At 43.7% G+C, this 21,386-nt stretch overlaps 1 protein-coding gene across 1 annotated transcript in view; it reads left to right on the plus strand.

The window, feature by feature from the left end:
- Positions 1–21,386, plus strand: part of CNTFR (ciliary neurotrophic factor receptor) — a 78,888-nt gene that overhangs the window by 27,809 nt on the left and 29,693 nt on the right. The window contains 2 exon segments of the mRNA XM_074196571.1: positions 3,159–3,240; positions 16,531–16,761. Of these exon segments, the coding sequence (XP_074052672.1) occupies positions 3,159–3,240; positions 16,531–16,761 (313 nt within the window).

Below are 21,386 nucleotides of genomic sequence, written 5' to 3' on the forward strand. Positions count from 1 at the left end.
GCCCCTCATCTATTAAATGATGAGGTTGATGTAGGTTATCTTAATGCATTTCTAAAGGCCCTTCCTGCTCTGACTCTAGTTCTTACTTCCACTTCTCTGATGGGGGGGCAGAGAAGAAGAGGGAGAGAGACTTCAGAGCCAGACATTAAGAGATAAAGGAGAAAAACAGAGAAGGCAGAGAGAGAAAGAAGGGGAGAGGGAGAGTGAAAGAAAGAGAGAATAGCAAGGAGAGGGAGAATATAGAAGAGAAGAGAGGGAAAAAAGAGAGAGAGGAGAAACCTAGAGATAGAGAGAAAGCAAGAAGCTGAAATAGAGACACTATCACACTGAGACCATGGCCTGTCTGGTATCATCTTACCCTACTTCCTTTCTCCCCAAATTTCCCCTTAGGGGTTGCTGTGATCATGCTGACAGGGTGTTTAAAAGAGATTAAAGGTCTTTTTCTTGACAGGTTAGAATGAGTGATTGGGAAGAGACTGGTGGAGGGGTAACTAAGGCTGAGGAAAAGGATCATATGAAAAGGTAGGGAAGGATAGAGGAGTCAGAATTAGTTTGTTTCCTTCTATATTGTCAGCTGGCTCACTACTTTTTCAAACCCTTTCTCTCAGTGCTTCTCTCCCTACCCTGAAACACCCTCCTCAGTTCCCCTCCTGCCCTACATCTCCTCTGCACTTTTTTTTCCCTCCAGTTTCTGATAGTTGTAGCTTCTTTCTTTTGTCTACCAATGTCCTGTACATTCAACACCTCAGGGATCCCCGAATATGGAGCCTTGCCTTCTTCATACTCAGCAGGATACTTTTCTTTCTTTCTTTTTAGGTTTTTTTTTTTTTTGCAAGGCAAATAGGGCTAAGTGGCTTGCCCAAGGCCACACAGCTAGGTAATTATTAAGTGTCTGAGACTGGATTTGAACCCAGGTACTCCTGACTCCAGGGCCCCTGATACTTTTCAAGGAGAAAATTTACCAGGTTTCCTCCATCCTCTCTGCTTACAGTGCCCACACATGGGCTCCATAGATAGTGCTCAGAGAAGTTGAAGTAGTGGACAAATTGATTCCTATGAGGGAGCATGTTGCAAGATGGGGAAATATAGTTAGACTGAAGAGGAAGCAGGTATAGAATACTACCTGGGGACTTCTGGACCCTCCTTTCTGCCCTCCCTCTCCCCCCTAACCCCTAGGGGTGAGGATTTTTATGGGGAAGGGTTGGTTGGTTGCTGCCCTTGGCACTGCTAGCTGGAGAGAAGCTTGGGTTTGAAGTCTGGGCCTGGAATTGAATCCTAGCATTGGAATGAACTCTAGGGGATCCCCCACCCTCCAGATCAGAGGATACCCTTTCTCCAGCATCTTCGATTTTTGGAAACAGCCAGGGCCATTGCAGCTAAGAATAGCAACAGATTTGTCTAAACAAACACAGCCATCTCCAAGTGATATCATGACTGGGGGAAAGCGCTCAGTTGGGTGATGTGGGGGTGTTGGTCAGTTTGGCCAACAGTCCCCTCCACACCCCCCCCCCCCATTTTCCCCTAAGCTCTGTCTTCCTGATGAGATAGCAGGGTTGGGAAGGAGCCTGGCTGGATGGGGATCAGACAAGGAATGGATCTGGTCAGTGATGGGGGTGGAGTTATTTTTCCATCCCTGAGTCCAGCCAGATCATCCCACCCCACCATCTCCAACCTAACCCATGCCAGGTCTTTGTACCTCTGTGAAAGGAAAGCAAGGAGATCTAATTTGGGCCTGGGGTGGAAAGCTGGAGCCTGGGGTGGGTAGCAAGGGAGAGAGCTGAAAAGAAGAAAGGTGAACCTGAGGGAAAATGGACTATAAATATAAAGTCCAGGATGGGGTGCAACTTAGATTGGAGTGAGCTAGAGGAGGTTTGAGGAACTGAGTGAGGTTGGATTCATGGAGGGATCTAGAAGTATTGGAAGTTTGAGAAAGAAGATTGTGTTTTGGAGAGAGGGAAGAAGAGTTTGGGGGCCATGGAGGACTCTTTGGTGGCACTGAAGGATTGGTGAAGAGGTTATAAGGGGGACCGTAAAAGCATTGAGGAGGGGAAAGACTGGCTTTTGGGGGGGTGTAGTTATCTACTTGGGGCTAGGGCCAAGGCTAGCACATGGATCTCTTCAGCTGCAGCTTGTAAAAGTTTCCCTCGTAGGACGCGGCACGCTCCGGCCAGGAGGAGTAGGGGTGTGTGTGTGTGTGGGGGGGAGACAGGAACTGTTTTGTTGGGGGGAGCACTAAGCTGGAAGGGAGAGAAAACAGCTCCACACCCTAGAGGTCATCCTACCAAAGGGCTGTGTGTGTGTGTGTGTGTGTGTGTGTGTGTGTACGTGTACTTAAGTCTTTGTGCATCTATGAGCATATATTGTCACTGGGGCTGTGACTGTGTATGTATGTATGTATATGTGTATATCTGGAAGAGTGAATGCCAGACTGTGGTCTTTTGCCAGACTGGATAGGCGGGGTCAGGACAAGTAAGGTTCCTAGATGTCATGGGTCATGGAGTCTGATGTAGAGAAAAGCAGCTAGAATCTTATTGTAGGGAAGAGATGCAAGTACCATACATTCAAAAAAAAAGAATAGACAAGAATCCAGGGTATCAGCCAAACCAAGAAGGGACAGGCAGAAAATGAGTTTTCTGGGTCAACTGGGATCAATTCTTGGGTATGAAATTGAGTAGGTCCTCACTAATGACACAACAGGGTTATGACCATATTTCCATAAACAGAGATTATTAGTTGCCCTCCATCCTAGTCTGGTCTAGCGTGTGTGGGTGAGCAAGTTTCCTGCTGGTATGTAAAAAGACTCAAGGCTCATCTCACAATTGCCTCAGAATTGGTAATCAGCTAATTGAAGTAGGTTAACCTGAAAATGTCTATTGTATAAATTCCTTGTATTTGACTGAAGAAATGATTGGTGTTGAAGGAGTAAATGTTGAGGGTGAAGGGGGCCAGGGTCAGTTGCAGTCATTGGGAATCATGATGGGGAAAGGATGGTTTGGAGTCAGTGAGGGGAGTATTGTTGGGGGTTGGGTTGTGGGTATGGGCAGCTGATTGGAGAGGGACTGGGCTGGACAGGGTCTTCTTATGAGTTCTTTAGGATTGATGCTTCCCCTTTCCTGGTCTCCCCTCCCTCCCCCCCACTATTCCCTGTCTCCTGCCAGATGGCCACTCCTGTTCTGTGGGGCTGCTTCGTGGTTCTTGCTGCAGGGGTCGTGGCGTATGCCCAGAGACACAGCCAGCAAGGTGAGTAATTCTTAGCTCTCCAGAGTCCCACACCCAATCACAAATTGTTATATGCACTAACATGCTACAACTACATATTCAGGCATCCATACTGACAGAAACATACACTTTAAAACATTTATATTTAATCATATATGAAGAATCCTTATGTACCCTTCATCCTTTTTCTAGGTTTCCGTGGATCTGTGTTGGGATAGGATAGCTTTGGCTTAGGGCAAATGAAGGATGCCTTCTGAGCTGGGAACCAGGACACTATAGCTGGAGTAACTCAGGTCAGACAGGGAGAAGGATTTTGCCCAGTTCCCCCTATCCAGTTCTCTCAATTAGGGAATAGGAGACAGAATCATTTCAAGGACCAATGTTTTACATAATTCAGACTCCTGGTTTGACATTATCCATCCAGGAATCATTGCCTAAATGTGTCCAGCTCTGTCCTAGACACTCTATGAGTTCATCAAAGAATGAGAAAACATGCTCTCTGCCCTTAGGAACATTGATATGTGGAGGAGACATGGCCTTCAGCCTCTTTTACAGAATCTATATTCTTAATTTTGGGAATAGCTGGTGTCTTGTTGCCATGGTGACACCAGTTTCACCTGTCATCATAGCGAATAGATAAACAAACAAATGAATAAATGCCATTTGATTCTGGTGTCCTTGAGGCTGCCTCATCTTTTCCCTTCCCCAAACTCTCCCTCTTCTCCTGGCTCTGGTCCGAAGACATGCTTCCCCTCCCCAGTACCTCATGTTCTCCTAACACCTGTTCCCAATTCCTCTCTTTTGTGTCTTCCTTGGTTTGATGATAATTGCTAATTCACAAAGCCCCCCCCCTTCCCTTTTACTCCCCAAGCTGAGAAATGAGGGAAAAAGAAACCAGTACAGTGGGAAGGAGTAAGGCTAGAGTATTAAAAAAAAAAAAAAAAAAAAAAGGGGGCCTACAGCAGAAAGGAGTAAGGCTAGATTATTTAACAAAAAAAAAAGGGCCTGCCTGATAGTGAGGATTGGGAAGGTGGCATGTTTTCTCTTTACTGCTAGGTATCTTTTTACCCTCCTCCAACTAGTTTCTTTCTCATATCCACTTCCTCTACTGTCTGGCTATAGAGAAACTCATTATCTTTCCCCTAAACTTTTTCTCCCTCTTAACTTTCCTGTTACTACAGAGGGCACCACCATCCTCCTAGTCCTCTGAGCTTGAAACTTGTGTCACCTTCCATTTCCTTCCCCTGCCATAATCAAGTCCTAAGGATTTCACTTTTGCAGCATCTCTCTAATATGCTCCCTTCTCTTCTGTGACACTGCTACCAACTTAGTATAGGTCCTCATCACCCCATGCTTGGACTACTGCAGTATTCTGCTGGTGGGTCTGCCTGCCTCAAGTTTCTTCTCCCTTTCATCCATCCTCAGTTCAGTCATGAAAGTGTTTTTCCTAAAACACAGGCCAGTCCATGTTACCCTACTCAATACATTCCAGTGGTTCCTTATCAGTTCCAGGATCAAATGTATCATTCTCTGTTTGGTGTTCCTTAGCTCTCCCTTTCCACCTTTCCAGTGTTCTTACACCTTATACCACCCCACAGTCTTTTTGATCTTGGGATACCCACCTCCTTGTTCTTCCTCACCCAAGACATTCCATCTCCTAACTCCTGGCAGAGAGGAGACTGAAAATTCATCTTAGGGGAGCATAGGATCTCTGCCTCTCATCAGGTTATAGATAAGCTATGGGCAAATTCAGCCTCTAAAATCAGATGTTCAACTGCTTCCTTAGGGGTCAGGGAAGCTATGGGAAAGGTCCTAGATTGGGAGGCGGGGCCAGGAAAGGAAGGCCCTGGGCCAGGAATGTGCTGGCCTCAGGGAAAATACAGAGGCCTCCTGACATATGGAGTCTCCCAGGAAAAATTATCCTTTCAGCTAGACCCTTTTTTCCCTTGTCTCTGTTCCTTTCATGACCTTCAGAGTCTGATCATGATGCTCTATCCATTTTACCATATATCATTTACCTGGTGGGAAGGGGAGTCTGGGTTCTAAACTCTTGTGGAGTAGGAGGGTTTTGTTAAAGAGAAAGGTGTATCAAAGCCCAAGGCCTCAGGCAGTGGAAGCACAAGCCTTCAGGTTATAGAGGAAGTTAGTTCAACATCTCCCCTCTTTGTTTTACAGGTGAGGAAACTGAGGCCCAGAAAATGAAAATGACTTTCTAAGAGGTTTAGTATGAAACCTGGGACTCTAAATCAAGTCCAAGCCTCCTGACTTCACTTTAATACAGTTTTCTTTCCACAATGCCAAACTGACTTATATTATCTTCCACTTCCTGCCTCATATAATAAGGATCTTTTGGAGATAAGAAAATGGAATTTGGTTCCACTTTGGACCTGTGGAAGAGGGGTTTGGAGGACCTCTTAGTCCATGGGGAGGGTCCTGCTACAGAGGCTACTATGGAAGATTGAGCAGCATTGGCTTCATTTTCTGCTCAATAAACTTGTATCTGGGATCACTCTGACTAGGGAGATTTAGTGACTGAAACTTGGTTTGGCCATAGCTCCTTACTGCCCACAAATTGCCCCTCTGGCAAAGAGCAGCCACATGGGGCAACAGAAAGGGAAAAAAACAACAACTTCCCTATCTCCCTAGAAAGAGAAGCAGAGATTTGGGGAGGAATCCAAATACTTGAAAGGCCTTAAATATCTTGTCATGTGAAATATGCATTTATTAAGTGTTTACGATGTATCAGTCACATTGTTAAATGGCAGAGATAAGCAAAATAAATAAATAAATAATAAACAAACAAATAAATAAATAAATAAATAAAACCTCAAGGAGCAGGGTAAGATAACCCATCAAAGGGAGCTGAAAGAGTGGGGTGATGGTGGCAAAGTCCAGAGAGTCAGTAGCACAGCTGAGATTAGAATGATGAAGCAAGACCAACCTGAGCCCAGTCCCAGAAAAGTTTCAAAGTGGGATGGCAGCTGAAGCTGAGTAAGAGTCCAGAAAGTCAAACTAGAGCCAGGAGGGGAATGAGGCTTGTCCTGCCTGGGCCCCTCACCAAGCCAGAAGCCCAGGGAGGAATTCACAGTGGGAGAAGGGAACCAACTTGGCAGAAAGATGTTCTAGGGGGTGGAGACCCCAGGTGCTGAGGAAAGTTCCAAAATGAGATGGAGGAAGAGGGAATAGATTTGCTTTCCTTGGCCTTGGAGAATAGAACTGGGGACTCAGGTGGATATTCCCAGGATGCTAATTTGAGTTCACCCTCTCCTAACAGAACTATCACAAAGTAGGACAGCAGGAAAGCCAAGATATCAGGAGATAGGGATTTTTCTCTACCTACAGTCACACAATGAGATTTAGAGCTAGAAGAGTCTTCAGGGACTATTTAGAGTAAGCCCTCACCCCTTTGAATGAGGAAATTGAGACCCAGGGAAGTTAAGTGATTTGCCCAAGGTTACACAGGTGGTAGAGGTAGTATGGTTCCCAACCTATATATCATCTTTGACTCCTCATTATTTTCACTCCCCCTTCCCCCATAGCCAATCAGTTGCCAAGTTCTACACATTTCATCTCTGCAACATCTCTCCAATATACCCCCTTCTCTCTTCTGTTACTGCCATCACTCTGATGCAGACCCTTATCACACTTCACATCTAGACTATTGCAATACTAGCTGGTGGGTCTGCCTGCCTTAAGTTACTTTCTACTCCAATACATCCTCCATTCAGCCTCTAACATGCTTTTCTTAAAATAGAAATCTGAAAAAAATAAAAAAAATTAAAAAAATAGAAATCTGACTATGTAACCTTGAGACAGACCCCACACCCACCCCAATCCATTCAATAAATTCCATTGGCTTCTTATCACTTCCAGGATCAAATCCAAAATCCTTTGGTGTTCAAAGCCCTTCATAACCTAGTTCCTCCTCCACCTTTCTACTCTTCTTATACCTTACTCCCTACCAAACCTTCTTTGATCTAGTAATACTAACTTCCAGCATTTTCTCTGGAATAATCTCCCTCCTCAGCTCTGTCTCTTGACTTTCCTGTATTTCTTCAGTTCCAACTAAAATCCCATCACCTCTAGTAAGTCTCTCCCAACCCTCTTAATTCTAGTGCCTTCTTCCCTCTCTTATTTCCTATTTATCTTGTATATAGCATGATTTATCTATTTGCATAATGTCTTTCCTATTAGATTGTAAGCTCTTTGAGAGTAAGGACTGTCTTTTGTTTCTTTTTGTATCCCCAGGGATACCTTGTCTGACACAAGGTAGGCCCTTAATAAATGTTTATTGACTGTCTCTTTCCACTGTATCAAAGCCTGATAAGCAGTCAATGGGAATGCATTTAAACAGGACTTCTGAACTGTTTGTGTGCCATGAGCCCCTCAGGCTATAGAAGACCCCTTCTCAATATAATTTTTAAAAATATCTAACATAAAAATATATATATATATGTATATACAAAGAGAACCAATTCTCTTGAAATACTTAACAAAATATTAAAAAAACAAAAAATATGTTCACAAATTCCAGGGAAGGGAAAGAATTTATAGCTAAGATAAAGCATGTATAGACCACCTGCATTTGCTATCACCTGTCAACCTCAATATGAATCCTTTCTCAAATGTTTACTGTGTTATACTCTCATTAAAGTTGTCTCAGACTCAGTTTCCTCTTCGATTAAAAGGAGATAATAGCTGTAGCACTTACCTCATGGGGCTGTTGTGAGACTTAGAAGAGATAATGTATGCCAAGTACTTTGCAAACCTTAAAGTGTTATAGAAATGTTAGTTATTAGGAAGTCAGATATTAGTGGGGAAGACTAAATGGTCTCCTAAGGCTCCTTTCAGGTCAAATTCTTCACAGCTTTCCAAGATTGTGTGACTATACAGTCCTTGCTTTGATGCTAGGGTTCAGAAAGGGAAAGAAACTTGGAGGTCATGAGGGGCAATCCCCATCACTTTTTAGGTGATGCACAAAGTGTAAATAGCAGAGCCAGGTTTCAAATTCAGGCTGTTGCTCTTGAAACTGAGGGATCTTTTCACAGTCTCTAGACCCTGTGATCTCTCAAGAGGAGTCTCTATCTGAGTAGGAGAAGGGAGAGGGGACATATCTGGGGGAAAAAGACATAAGAATGGTTACAGGTATAGCTGAATATAACTTTAGTCCCCTGACCTAGAGGCAAGATCTGATGATGTCAGGCTGGGAAGACTTCCCTTATGGAGAAGTCCTAGGTGGAACAGGTTCAAGGAGCTGACTGTGCTTGGTTTCCTATAGCTTTTCCTTCACTCAGCTTTTACCTCCTGCCCTCCCCAGGGACCTCAGTGTGCCCTCACTCTGCCCTTTTTGCTTCCTCTCCTGGCTGCCTGATGGTGCTCAGAGATGATGATGTGAGTCACTGTCCCCCGAGGTAATGGATTTTCTTTTCTCTGGCTTCTGGCCCTGCTGTCCTATTGGCATCCTCAGGGATGCTTTCTGTACCAAAGCAGGTGCAGGGAGAAATGGAGAGGCAGCTCCAAAATCAGAGAACTAGGGACAAAGGAGAGGCAGGGGATGGTTGGAGAGAGTTGGCTGTGGGTGATTAGGAAAAGCAGAAAGAGGAGAGAGACAAGCATAATGGCATATCAGGAAAAGCATGGTTTGAAGTCATTTCCCAAAGGGAATTTCAAAGAAAATTATATCTTTTCATCTGTGAAATGAAGGGCTTGGAGTAAATAATCTCTAAGGCTATCTCTAGTTATATATCTTATGATCTGGGCTTCAATTTTGACCTTGTACTTGGTTATGTGTGACTTTGAGTAAGTCATTTAACTTATCTAAATCCTGGGTTTCCTTGTATGTCAAAGGAAAGGTCTGGATTAGATGATCTTTAAAATTCCAATTCTTAATCCTATGAGCCTATGAATTGAGAGATTTGTAGAAGGAAAATGAAGGAGGGCAGAGAGACAGGAGAAAGCTTTCACTAAGGGGAAAAAGCTGGGAGGGAGAAAAAGAGAGACAGATAGGGACAGTGAGAGATAAGAGGGAGATAGAGAGATGTATCTTTTCATTTTCTGCTGGTGGGGCAGAGGTCTGATTTTCCCTTCCCCACTTCCTCCTTCTGGGCTGCAGCTGATATACCAAAAATATCCTGTGATTCTGGGCTGAATGATAGCTATGTAAATATATTTGTGGCTGTGTTGGTCTGAGTGTAGACATAAACTATGGGTGTGCGTATGTATTTCTGAGGATAGGGGATAAAGAAGATTTCAGAGTTGGGGACTGGCAGGTAATTGTATACTATAAGGGAGTGTGTATACCTGGATCTGTGTTTGCATTTCTTTGTATCTGGACAAGGATTTTTTTTTTCTTTATGATTCGGGTCTTCTTCAGTGCTGTTTACTCCTTTCTGATCAGGGAGGGTCTACTTATTGGATTGTTGCCAGCCCTTCCTCTAAGACCAGAGATTGCATCTGGGAATCCCCTAGATTAGGGAGTTTGCCCAGCCATTACCCAGCTCCTTTTTCTCACAGCATGGAACCTTGAGGAAGGGGTGGCAGGTGTTGCTGAGAGTCAGGTGAAATGAATTGGCTGTTTTCTGAGATGTGATGACGGCCAGTGGCTGGGGAGGCCCACAAAGGCCTCAATTCATTTCTGCTAGCAGCCCAGGGGATGGATCAGAAATCCAGTTTAAACTCTGGGCCCCCTAACCCTCTCTTGGCCTGCCTACCCAACCTTCTGCCTCATATCTTGGATCTGTCTCAACTATCTCCTCCACAAGCTCCCTGATCCTATCATAATTTTCCCTCATCTTCTTCCTCATTCGATCCCAAGATCTTGAATTGAGTGGGTGGGTAGTTATAGACAGAAGAGTTAGAACCAGTGAGGACCAATCTCTCCATTTCTTCTTCAGGCACAAAGGCAACCTGGGATATAGAATCTTAGGGCTACAAAGCACCTTACCTTACAGTTCTACCTTCATTTAACAGATGAGAAGACAGATTTAAGGGGTGAAGAGACTTGTTGAAGTTGACAGTGAATCAGTGGTAGAATCAGAACTAGTACCCACTTCTCCAGATTTCCATTCAGTGTTCTTTCTGGAAAAAGTATGGAATAGGGTTAAAGGCAAATGGAGTTCTCTAGAACCACATAGTTGGGAGGTTTATCTTTGGGGCTGAACTACTTATTCTAGGACTTGCACTGCTTTGAGTGTGGTGTGCAGCTTGTTCCCATCTGAATATTCTATAGGGTGGTTTGAGGGGTGGAAAAGTTAGATGAGGATAAAGCTAGAAATAGGACAGATAAGAGAGAGATTCTGTTTGGAACTGTATGTTCTTTGGAGGACCTACTCTGGATGAATGTTTGTAGCATTATCCTAGGAGGTAATCTATGGGAATCTATGAGGTAGATCTCTTTTAAGTTCTGGTTTCAGGAGCTATAGAAGCCATAGTTACTGACTCTGGGTCTTAAGGACTGACCCCCACAGAAGGGGCCAAAAGAGGTTCTTCTTTGAAAAACAATGTGACCAAGTCACAAAGATTTCTTTTTGAAACAATTGAACCTGGGGCTATTTAAAGATGGGCTTCATCCCCTCCTATCCCCCAGTAAACTGGGGATTCCTTATAATTAGGAGTGCTTCTTTTCCTTGCAAAAGAAACAGAAAGACAAAAGGACGGACTTCTTGAACAGGAAAGTCAAAAGAGTGGTCCCTTACCTCTGGCTCTAGGAGAATAACTCTTCCTTCTTTCCTACTTCCTTTTCTTCCCTTCCAACCCCCTCCCTAGCCCCAACACATACATAGAGCTACACTGATTAGAAACAGAGAGTGTTCATTCCAGCTTAGCTGTTCTGGTTATGTTTTTCTCTACCTGATGGGTTGGAATTTGAGTCTCTGTATTCCAGTGTCATCTTGGCTGGTTGAGTTCATGTGCAATATAGTGATGGTAAGACTCATTCTAGTTCTTCCAGAGTACAGAGACTTTGGTTTAAAACTGTGTGAATAGTATGACTATTAGATGGCTGTGACCACAGCAGTGGGAAGTTGTGTGTATCTGTGATGGCATGTATAATTGGGTGGTCTATTGTTGTTTTGGATGAAATTGTGTATAGTGTCCTCCTCCCAGCCCCTCTCCTTGTTCCCTTTGTTTTGATGACCTCATCTTCTCTGTGCCTCTTTCCCCTTCCTTATCTATCAATCTTTGCACAACTGATTCTTTTAAAGGCTTTGTCACAGAGTCAAGGCCAAGAACTCTGTATCCTTTCTAATCCTCTGTGCCCCTGGCTTCATTGTCTCCCCTTACCAATGTTAATGTCACTGACTCCCTGCTCTGAACCCACTCTCTCTTCCCCACTGTCCCCCACTTCACTTATTCTCCCCACATTAATTCCATTGATTCCCTTTGGTCACCACCCTCCTTATTTCCTCACCTTGTCCTTAGCATGAATGTCCCTCAAGGTAATCTCACTGACTCTGCTATACCTCTAACTTCTACTCTCAAACGAACTCCTTCATCTTTTAACTTTATATCATCCTTCAGTATACAAATACACACACACATGCTGCATTGTGTGCCCTTCCCCATGTTGATTTAATTTTAAAAAATGGATAAGAATTTGCTAGGATTATAGGAGATATGGGAATAGGACAAGGGTTGGTGGAAATATTGAGAAACTGGATAAAGAAGATGTCTATCCTCCCAAATAGAACTTTGATATGATTTTTTTCTTTATTCTTGTATCATTTTCGATCTAATGGTTATTGTGTAACCTCACAGCCATTGTCATGTCAATATTCCTTGTTATATTTACTCTTTTGTCTTTGAGTTACTGTATCATCATTACCATTGCCTCTATGTGGTTGTCTCATTGGGTCATTTTTTGGATTGTTTTGTTTTCATCTTATGGCATTGTTTCACTGTGATTTTCTTTTAATGACTTACCGACTCAATGGTCTCACTAGACGGTCAGTTCTTACGTCTCCTTCTCATGCAGCTGGAAGGACCGGAGATGCTGCCTGGGCCTCAAGAGGTCTCTGGGGGGGGGGCTGGGAAGGGGGGTCCTTTGGAACGTTTCCTTAAAGTTTCAGATTTTGGAAACAGGATTCCAGAGAGCTGGAATTGGGTCTCCTGCCCAGCCCTGATGGAGGGTGAGAATCCAAGGTGGGGCCAGCATTCAGAAATGGGGAGGAAGAAGCAGAGATCTTAGTCTCTGGTCATTGGATCTCTGAGGAGGAGAGGAGAGATGGTGGGGGCCAAGGAGAATTTCACATCTGTGTTTCAGACTGGCTTCCTGGGGCCTATTTCACTTCATCCATCCTGTTGCTTCTATTCATCTATTGGTCCACCTCCTAGGGAAAAGGGTCAGAGGGGGTTGGGAGAAGTAAAATGGCAGGACTTTGGGTGTAAAGACTGACAGGCAAATGGGGATACTCCTCTTTCCCATGGGCTATACCTCCTCCTCCCTCCTTAATCTCTTCCCCCCCCCCCCCCAGCTACATAGACAGGAACTAAATATCATAGAATTAGAACATATGATATTTAGAATTAAATCTCATAAAATTAAAATGTGGTTTTAAAGATTCTCTAGCTCAACTCTTGATTTTTACAGATGAGAACACTGAGGCTAAGATATAGTAAGGTTGCCCCCCCCCCCCCCCCAGGTCATATAAGGAAGTATCAGTCCTAGGATTTGAACAAAAGGCTCTCACTCCCAATTCCATTGTTCTTTTCAGCCCAACCTTCTTAGCAGTCAAATCAAAGTTTCTAATTCATCCAAGGACATGGGAAGAGAAGGAGGAAAGCATTTATTAAATGCCTTTTATGTGCTGAGCACTTCATATATTTTATCTCATTTGATCCTTGCAACAACTCAGGGAGATAAGTTTCCCTGAGGAAACTGAGGCAAAGGTTAAGTGATTTACCTGGGGTCACACAGCTAGCAAGTGTCTATGTCTAGATTTAAATTCAGGTCTTTCAGACTATCCATTTTGCTACCAACTGAGTAGATCTGGCATAAAAAGTCAAACCAATCTGTGACAGGGGCAGGGGGTGACCCACATCCTTTAGAGATCCCCAACTCCCCACATTGAGGTTCTTAGGATGTTACAGGAGAATTTGTTGGAATTTAGTAAGCCAGAATTTCCCAACAATTTGACTGTATGTTTTTATTCCCTAAGACCAAGGTATTGGAATCATATTCCCCACCCTGCCTTCAAACTCTTTGATAGGACTTAAATGGGAAGAACTAAGAGGGAAGTGGATAATAAATGAGGAGGGGATCCATTTATATGAGCTGAGTCCAAATACAAGGTCCTGTGACCTGATGGAAGGAATGGGGCCCCTAGCCTTCCAATCTTCTGGAGGATTGGAGGCCCTTTGTTAACAAGTGTAATTAAGATTCTTTGAGGATAGACTGAGCCTGGCCTTAATTGGCTTGTTAACAGGAATCCCCCCCAGACTCAGCAGGTCTGTTCTCCTGATGGAGAAATAATTAGCAGAAATGTTAATAAGAAATCTTCAGAGGCTCAGACTTTAGGTACAGCCACCTAATCACCCAACACTATTGATTGGAGTCGTTTTGCTATTTATCCATCTGTCTCACCAAAGGTAGTATCCATCTGTCTGTCATTCCATCCTTTTGACAATTCCACTGGATAGAAGTTAGGGGAGTGAGAGACATTAATTCATAGATCTGTTTATCTGTACTGTTTATTGGGCAAGATCTCTGGGTGCAGCTAGGAGTGGGTGAAACTTTTGGTGGGATGAGGTTTTAGTTTTTTTCCTGGTGAAATTACTCTTTGCCTTCCTTTCTGTCCCCTGTATTCAGGTTTTCCCTGTTGCAGGCAACAAGGTGTGGGAAGGAGCAGTTGAGAATTTAGGCTTATACTTTGGAGAGATTATTTCAAATAAAATTACAGTCACCCCCATCTGTCCTGCTGTCCCTTTTGAAACCAAAAAAGCTTTTTCAGTCTAACTTCTGTATTTCCTTCTATGATCTGAGATTACTTTGGAAAAGGGGTGCATATAGGCATCCTTGTGCAGATAGTGGGAGATAACTGCTCTTTGTGAAACCACGGAGCATACAAATAACATGAATGTTAGGGAATGAGCAACATGAAGAACTTCGTTTGTATATATTGAGCAGAGTTGCATTTACCAGGGTTCTTTGATACTGGCTAGCAGAAGGCTAGAGGGTTGATGTTGGCTTGATCAGCTAGTCACTAGTTGTTAGTGATTTCCTACCCACTCTCCCATCCCCATTCCCAGAAAGAGGAGAAGTCCTTAGGGCAGGGTATAGAGGCAGGAGAGCCAAATAGGCTAAACTTCATTTATCATTATCCCCCCACCCCTATCCTGACCCTCTTCTGTAGGTAGAGCACTGGACACAAAAATGGCTAAGCATTCCTCCTCTAAGACTAGAAATTATAGCAAAGTTGCAAATTTGCAACAGTGTGAGGAATTTCCATACCAGGAATTCTTCCTACCAATGAATTCCCAGGTCCAATTAATTCCCCCTTTCCAATACTCATTCCTCTCAATGTCCCAAGAATAGTGTTGGTCCATGATGATGAAAAATAAGTAGTCTCTGTCCTCAAAGAGCTTATATTCTAGTAATGGATTGAGGTAGATGGTAGATGCATAAATTATGATCGTGCAAATTAGAATAAGGAGAAGTTTCACACTGAAAGATTTAGAGAAGGAGAAATAGCTTCTCTTCAGGGAGAAGGGGTAAGGAGATGATTCATAGTGATCAGGGAAATCTTTATGGAGAAAGTGGCATCTAAACTGGACTTTGAAAAGGGAAGATCTTCAAGATAAGCTAGGAATCTATTGCAGACACAAAGACTACCTGCTCAAAATTTTATCCATGTCTCTGTTTTTAGCTGAGCTTGTCCCTCAATCATTCCAAATATAGGAGAGTCTTTCCTAGGTTTGATGTTACAGAGAGAAAGAGACAAGGACAAGTGAATGATCCTAAAAGGAATGATGTGGTCAGGTAGATAATATCCTGACCTGAAACTGGGGGAGATCCTTAAGAAGAGGTTGTTACTCTGTGACCTTGAGCAGATGGCATGAGACCTCTCTAGCCTTTACCCTCTCTCCATATAATGATATCCTTCTCACTCTAATCTTTTCTTTCTCTCTTTCTCCCACCTCCCTCTCTATTCCTCTATATCTTTCTACATGTTTCTCCAGCAACCTCCCATTACCTTGTCTTTTAATCTGTTTCTCTGTCTTCTCCCTCCCTCCTTCTCTCTCTCATTTTTTTTCTCTCTCTTCCCTTTCTCTTCCCTCCCTTCCCCTGACAGGTGCTCCCTTGTCCTTCAGCACAGTCATGCCTTGGTTGCTCAGGGCTGGGGGAGGAGGAGGGTGTTGGTTTTGGCTCTGACAGGCCCCCTCTCCTGGGGCAGGTGAGTTGACAGGCCTGAGTGCCTTCTCTCCCCTCATGAACCCTGCCTGGCCAGGGTTCGATTCCCAAGGCCAGGTGACAGCTGCATAATGATCCGTCTCCAGGCCCCAATTGTTCTGCCCATATTGTTCTGCCTGCTGCTGCCACTGTCTGGGCCCCACTCCATATTCAGGATTGTGGAGGTGGGGTTAGAATGCAGGTTGACAGGAAAGGGAATGGAGAGTGGGTACAACAATGAGTATACCGAAGACACAGGTATATTAGGGACATGGGGACATGGGCAAGAGGATAACAGGGAATCATTTACTAGAGATTGGGTTAAAACCAAAAATGAATCTAGAGTGTCCTGGGTCTGAGGCCCTGAGAGAATAACTGATAACTGTTGTGTGTGTGTGTGTGTGTGTGTGTGTGTGTGTGTGTGTGTGTGTAACAGAAGTTGTCAGAGTCCAAGGGTATATACAGTTAACTCTTCCTCATAGTCATTCACTGTTAACAGCCTAGTTAGAGCCAGTGTCATGTTTGGGTAGGGCTCAGGGTGCTGTTCATCTGGGATCAGGACTAGGGACAGCATCTGGGTGGATCAGCACTGCTATCTGGTTTGGGGTTATTGTTAGGGTCAGGATCAATCACTGGATTATACATTTTTACTCTTTCCTGAGCTCTAGTTGCTGGGTGGAGGAGGCCCATTAATAAAAGTCATTTAAATGAAGAAATGGAGCTATTGGTATGATTGTCCCTGAGGTATAGTCACAAAGTCTTATATACATCACAAAAATCTAGACTTTCAAAGAAATGGATGTAGGCAGTGAAGAGAATGAAAGATGGGAAGTTCAATAGGGAGTGGGGTTCAATTTTGCAGTGGGAAAACTGTTTTTCACGAGACTGAGAAGTCTGAGATGACCTGTCATCTATTTTTTTTCCAGATACTCATGTGCTCTATGAACGCCTGGGCTCAGACGTGACTCTTCCCTGTGGAACAGCAGCCTGGGATACAGCAGTCACCTGGAGGGTCAATGGGACAGACTTGGAGGCTGCTCATCTTAATGGTTCCCAGTTGGTCCTTGAGGGCCTGGACCTGAGCCACAGTGGTCACTATGCCTGCTACCAAGGCTCCTCTTGGCACTTGCGCTATCAAGCCCTGCTGCATGTGGGCAGTGAGTACATCACCTTTGAGCCTGGTCCTGATCCTGACCCAGATATTCTCCCTCCCTCCCTTAACCTGTTCTCTGACTTGTGGGTGGTGGTGGTGACCTTTGCGTTGCATATGGGTGATAACTATGATCAGTTTTTCCATATAAAATGAAGGAATTGGATTAGGTGATTTTAGAGTCCCTTCCAGCTCTCCACTAGGATCTATAATCCTGTCATCTTTATCTTAGCTCTAGTTGGTTCTTCTTGATTTTCTCCTACAAGAGAGGTCACAATGGAAAACCAATTATCCAGAAATGTCTTTCTCTGTGCTATTTTGGGGACAATCACCAATTCTCTCCTTGAATTGATATGATAATCAGTCAGTCCCAAATAAGTACCCTCTCTGCCCTCAGATAATTAAGAGTTGACTCTCTAAAACTAGGGGGCAGGGATCTATCTAGATTCCCCAAGGTAGCGGGGGTAATAGAATCTCAAGTGAGGGTTTGAATGAGATGGTGGAAGGAGTGTCAGAGATTTGAGTCAGAAATCCTGGCAGCAGCTTCCATAAACAGTAATTACAGTGATACATAGGTAATCTGAGAAATATCCTCTGGCGTGAGAGTGTGGGAGTGGCAAGTGTCCTTCTGTGTGCATGTAAGAGAGGTAGGTTGTTTGGACTTCTGTGTGACTGTACATGTCTTTGTGTGACTGTGGCTATGCTTATGTGACTGGTTGAATGTGATCATGTCTATGAGTTGTGTGTCTGTGGTGGTGATTGTGTTTATATGTCTGTGGGATTGTGAGCATGCATGTTATATGTATTGAACCTAGTGAGTTCTGAGAGGAGACTAAAAGGTGGAAGACAGGACTTAGGAAGCCAGCAGGGCCATTGACCACACAGATACACTGATAAAGGCTGAGCTAATGGGACCGGGGCTGCTCAGACCTAATCAGACAAGGGCATTGGAGCAGAAATAAATGTAATTGCCTGGAGTTTAATGTAATTCAGAGTCAAGCTTCCCCTTCACCCCCACCCCCTTTTTAACTGGCTGCAGCTTCTAGAGGAGGAGTGTGAGTTTATATCTTTTCCCTGATGCCCAATCCTACTCTCTGGCTGTGGATACTTTTTATACTGCAGATACTTGCACAAGTATTGACCCCAATCCTGAGTCCTCTCCCCTCTCCCTATCTGGAGAATGGACACATATCTCACCAGAGTCCAACATTAGGGCAACTGTAAGGGGGGTAGAATCAGGACTGGCCAATATAAATGACTTGTCTGAGAAGCATGGGGGTGTGGGGGGGGTGGTAAACAAGGAAAATTCTGAGATGCCTTGGAATTGAGTATATGTGTATGCTTTTTTAAACCAAAGACTCCTCCTGGAGGTCTTTTTTAAAAAAAATTTAGTTGTTTAAGGTAATGGGGTTAAGAGTGACTTGCCCTAGGTCACACAGTTAGGCAATTATTAAATGTCTGAGACCAATTTTGAACTCAGGTCCTCCTGACTCTAAGGCTGCTGGTACTCTATCCATTGAGCTCTTAGCTGCCTCTATACATGTATGCTTTAGTGAGAATTGGACATGACCATGACCGAGAAGTTATGAGACCTAAAGTATAAAACTTTGGTTCAAGTCACTTAACTCCCTGCTTACCATAGTAGTCATTTAAAAAATGTTTATTGACTAACAACTAACAACTACTACCCTAGACAACTCAATAAGTTGCAGAATATGTGTTGCTTTCAGTTGTTAGGAGGGTGATTTTTGGTTATTGCTTTGTTTTTGCTTTTTTTTTTTTTACTGGGAACTTCCTGTACTATTAGATTGTGAATTCCTAGGGGGCAGCTAGGTAGTTCAGTAGGAGTCAGGAGGACCTAAGTTCAAATTCTACCTTAGACACTTAATAACTGCCTAGCTCTGTGACCTTGGGCAAATCACTGAACCCCATTGCCTTAAATAAAATTTAAAAAAAAGATTATGAATTCATTAAGGGTAGGGATTGTTTTGCTTTTCTTTGCATCTTTAGCATCTAGGACTTTGCCTGATACATAATAGGAACTTAATAAATGTTGACTGACTGACTGACTGACTGACAACATCAGGGAAATCACACATCCAGGACAAATTTTAAAACCCTACATTGTCACCAAGGTCTCTTTGAGGTACAAAGGGAAGAAAGTAAAGAAAGCTTCCAGACTGACAGACAAAAATGGAGAAAGGGATATCATTTTTTACCTGGGGGTCATTATAGAGCATCTACTCTCAGGAAGGCTTTGTGCTAGCTAGAACATAGAGACAGTAAACCCTATCCCTGCCCCTGTTGAGCTCCTCAGTTAGTTAAGACACAAAATATATACATCAAACAGAGAATGGCACTTGGTGATCACAAGTCAGAGTGGGTGGCTTAGATTCTAGTTCTATAATGAATGGGGAGGGGAAGGGGTCCATGTGGACTGGGTTAGGGAAGATATTTTGGAGGAAGTTGGAATAAGGGATGAACAAGGTTTAGATAAACTGGGAGTTGTGTCTGTGTGTGTGTGTGTGTGTGTGTATGTGTGTGTGTGTGATGGGCATTCCTTAATGGGGAAGGAAGGCCCAGATGAGAAATGAGGCCAGGATAAAGGTGGTAGAAAAGGAAGCCAGGACACTAGGCAATCCAATTTACCAGCAATGGGAGCTAAAGTCTTCAAGGTAGGTTTGGATCAATTCATGGAATCCTTGAATGCTAGCTGAAAGATTTTGAGTTTTGTTCATTAGACAATAGAGAGATACCCCATGTATCTGAGCAGGATCCTTAAAGTGATCAGAGAACTACATGAGAAAGCTTATTGATCTTGCAGTTGTGGTGAACAGGACTTCTCCATTCATTGTACCAAGAAATCTCAGAAATTAACTTAACCTATGCAGTTTAATACTTTCTCTTTAACTTATGGCTTTGGAGCATTCCCTGGGGAACTAAGAGGTTAAGTGAATTGTCTAGGATCACACCATCTGTATGTTAGAGGCAGGATTTGAACTCAAGTGTTCTGGGCTCCAAGGACATTTCTGTTCATTATGAAATGGCTGCCTCTATACTGTATTAGAGATAGAGAGCATTGTCTGTAACTTGGACTTTTGCAAATCATTGTTCATTGACTTGTGCAGACTAGAGGTCTTTAGACAAAGGTTAGATTGGAGCATGTTGTTCCTAGGGATGTCATAGAAAAGATTCCTATTTTATCATGGCTTGGATTAGGAGACCTCCAAGATCCAATACTTCCAATATAAGATTCTGTGAATTCCAGAGATCATCAAAGGAGGGAGTGGTTCAGGTCTTGTCTACCTGAAGCATTTTCCTTTAAAAAATAATATCCTCCACTTCTAATAGATCTATATATTTTATTCCTCAAGCTCCTACAGCTAGCTCCTGTTCCCACTTCTGCTGAAACTGTTCTTTCAGGGTCACTCCTAATGACCTTCTGATTGTCAAATCCACCTTAGTTCCTTCCTCATCTTGACTTTGGGGACATTGAACTCATTTCCTACCTCTGCCTGCTGCAGGCACTAAAGTGAATGCATCTCAGACTTCTAGAAGCTGGGGCAAGCACAGAAGTTTGTACCTTCACTTTATCCTAAAACTGGGTCCCTGGGATGCATTTACTTCAGTAAAGATGGGAACAGGAATCAGACTGGGAGTTTGAGAAGTGAATTATATAGATCTATGTGGAAAATTGGAAGTAGAGGATATTATTTTAAAGAAGGTGCTTCAGATAGGCACAACCTTGAGCATATATGTGGATAAGATATGTGTGTGTTGAGAGAGAGAGAGAGAGAGACAGAGACAGAGAAAGAGACAGACTGAGACAAGACATGAGATACAAACACAGGTCTTAACAAAAGCAGTAGATTTGCTTACGGTTCATAGTGTGAACAACTGGATGAGGTCAATCAGGGAAGCTCTCTAGGAAAAGGTAAACACCACACTTTGAAGTAGAGGATATGAACATGGTGAATACAAGAAGGCTGGACATTATAGGTTAGTGAGAGGCATGAACAAAGGTTAGGAGGTAAGTGTGGATGGGAAATTGAAGAACTCTGTCTGATTTGAGTAGATGGTGGATGTTGGGAAGCAGTGGGAGATAAAGGCTGCTGAGGTAGCTTGGGTCAAATTTGTGGAAGGGCCTGAATGACAAGCTGAGGAGCTTGGCCTTTCTCCCCAGGGCTAGGTCTATGAGCCAGGGAGAATAGAGAAGAAGCTTGCTTAGGGAAGTGGGGCCTGGGGGTGTGTGGAGGGGTTGTGTTTAGCTGGCAGAGTTGTTCTGTTGGGGGCCAGGCCAGGCTGGAAACAGTGGGTGTTTGGAGAGTTTTAGTGGCTGTGGGCTTTCCCTCATACACACATCCCCCCCTCCCAACCCCTGCCCCCGCTAGGACGTTCGTGCTGTGGGCTCCCATCCCTGGCCTGCTGGCGAGATGAAAGGAAAAAACATGCGGTTTGGTGGGAAAGGACATGGAAAAACAACTGAATTAGGAGCAAAACAAACAAACCCCTCCAGGGAGCTACACACACACACATGCACATACATGTGGACACAGGCAGCTATGTTTTTTTTGCTCATAGGTGGGTGCTATACTCATGGGAAGAGTTCCACAGACACAGGGAGTCAGAACC

This window comes from Macrotis lagotis, chromosome 8, assembly GCF_037893015.1.
Source record: "Macrotis lagotis isolate mMagLag1 chromosome 8, bilby.v1.9.chrom.fasta, whole genome shotgun sequence".
NCBI lineage: Eukaryota > Metazoa > Chordata > Mammalia > Peramelemorphia > Peramelidae > Macrotis > Macrotis lagotis.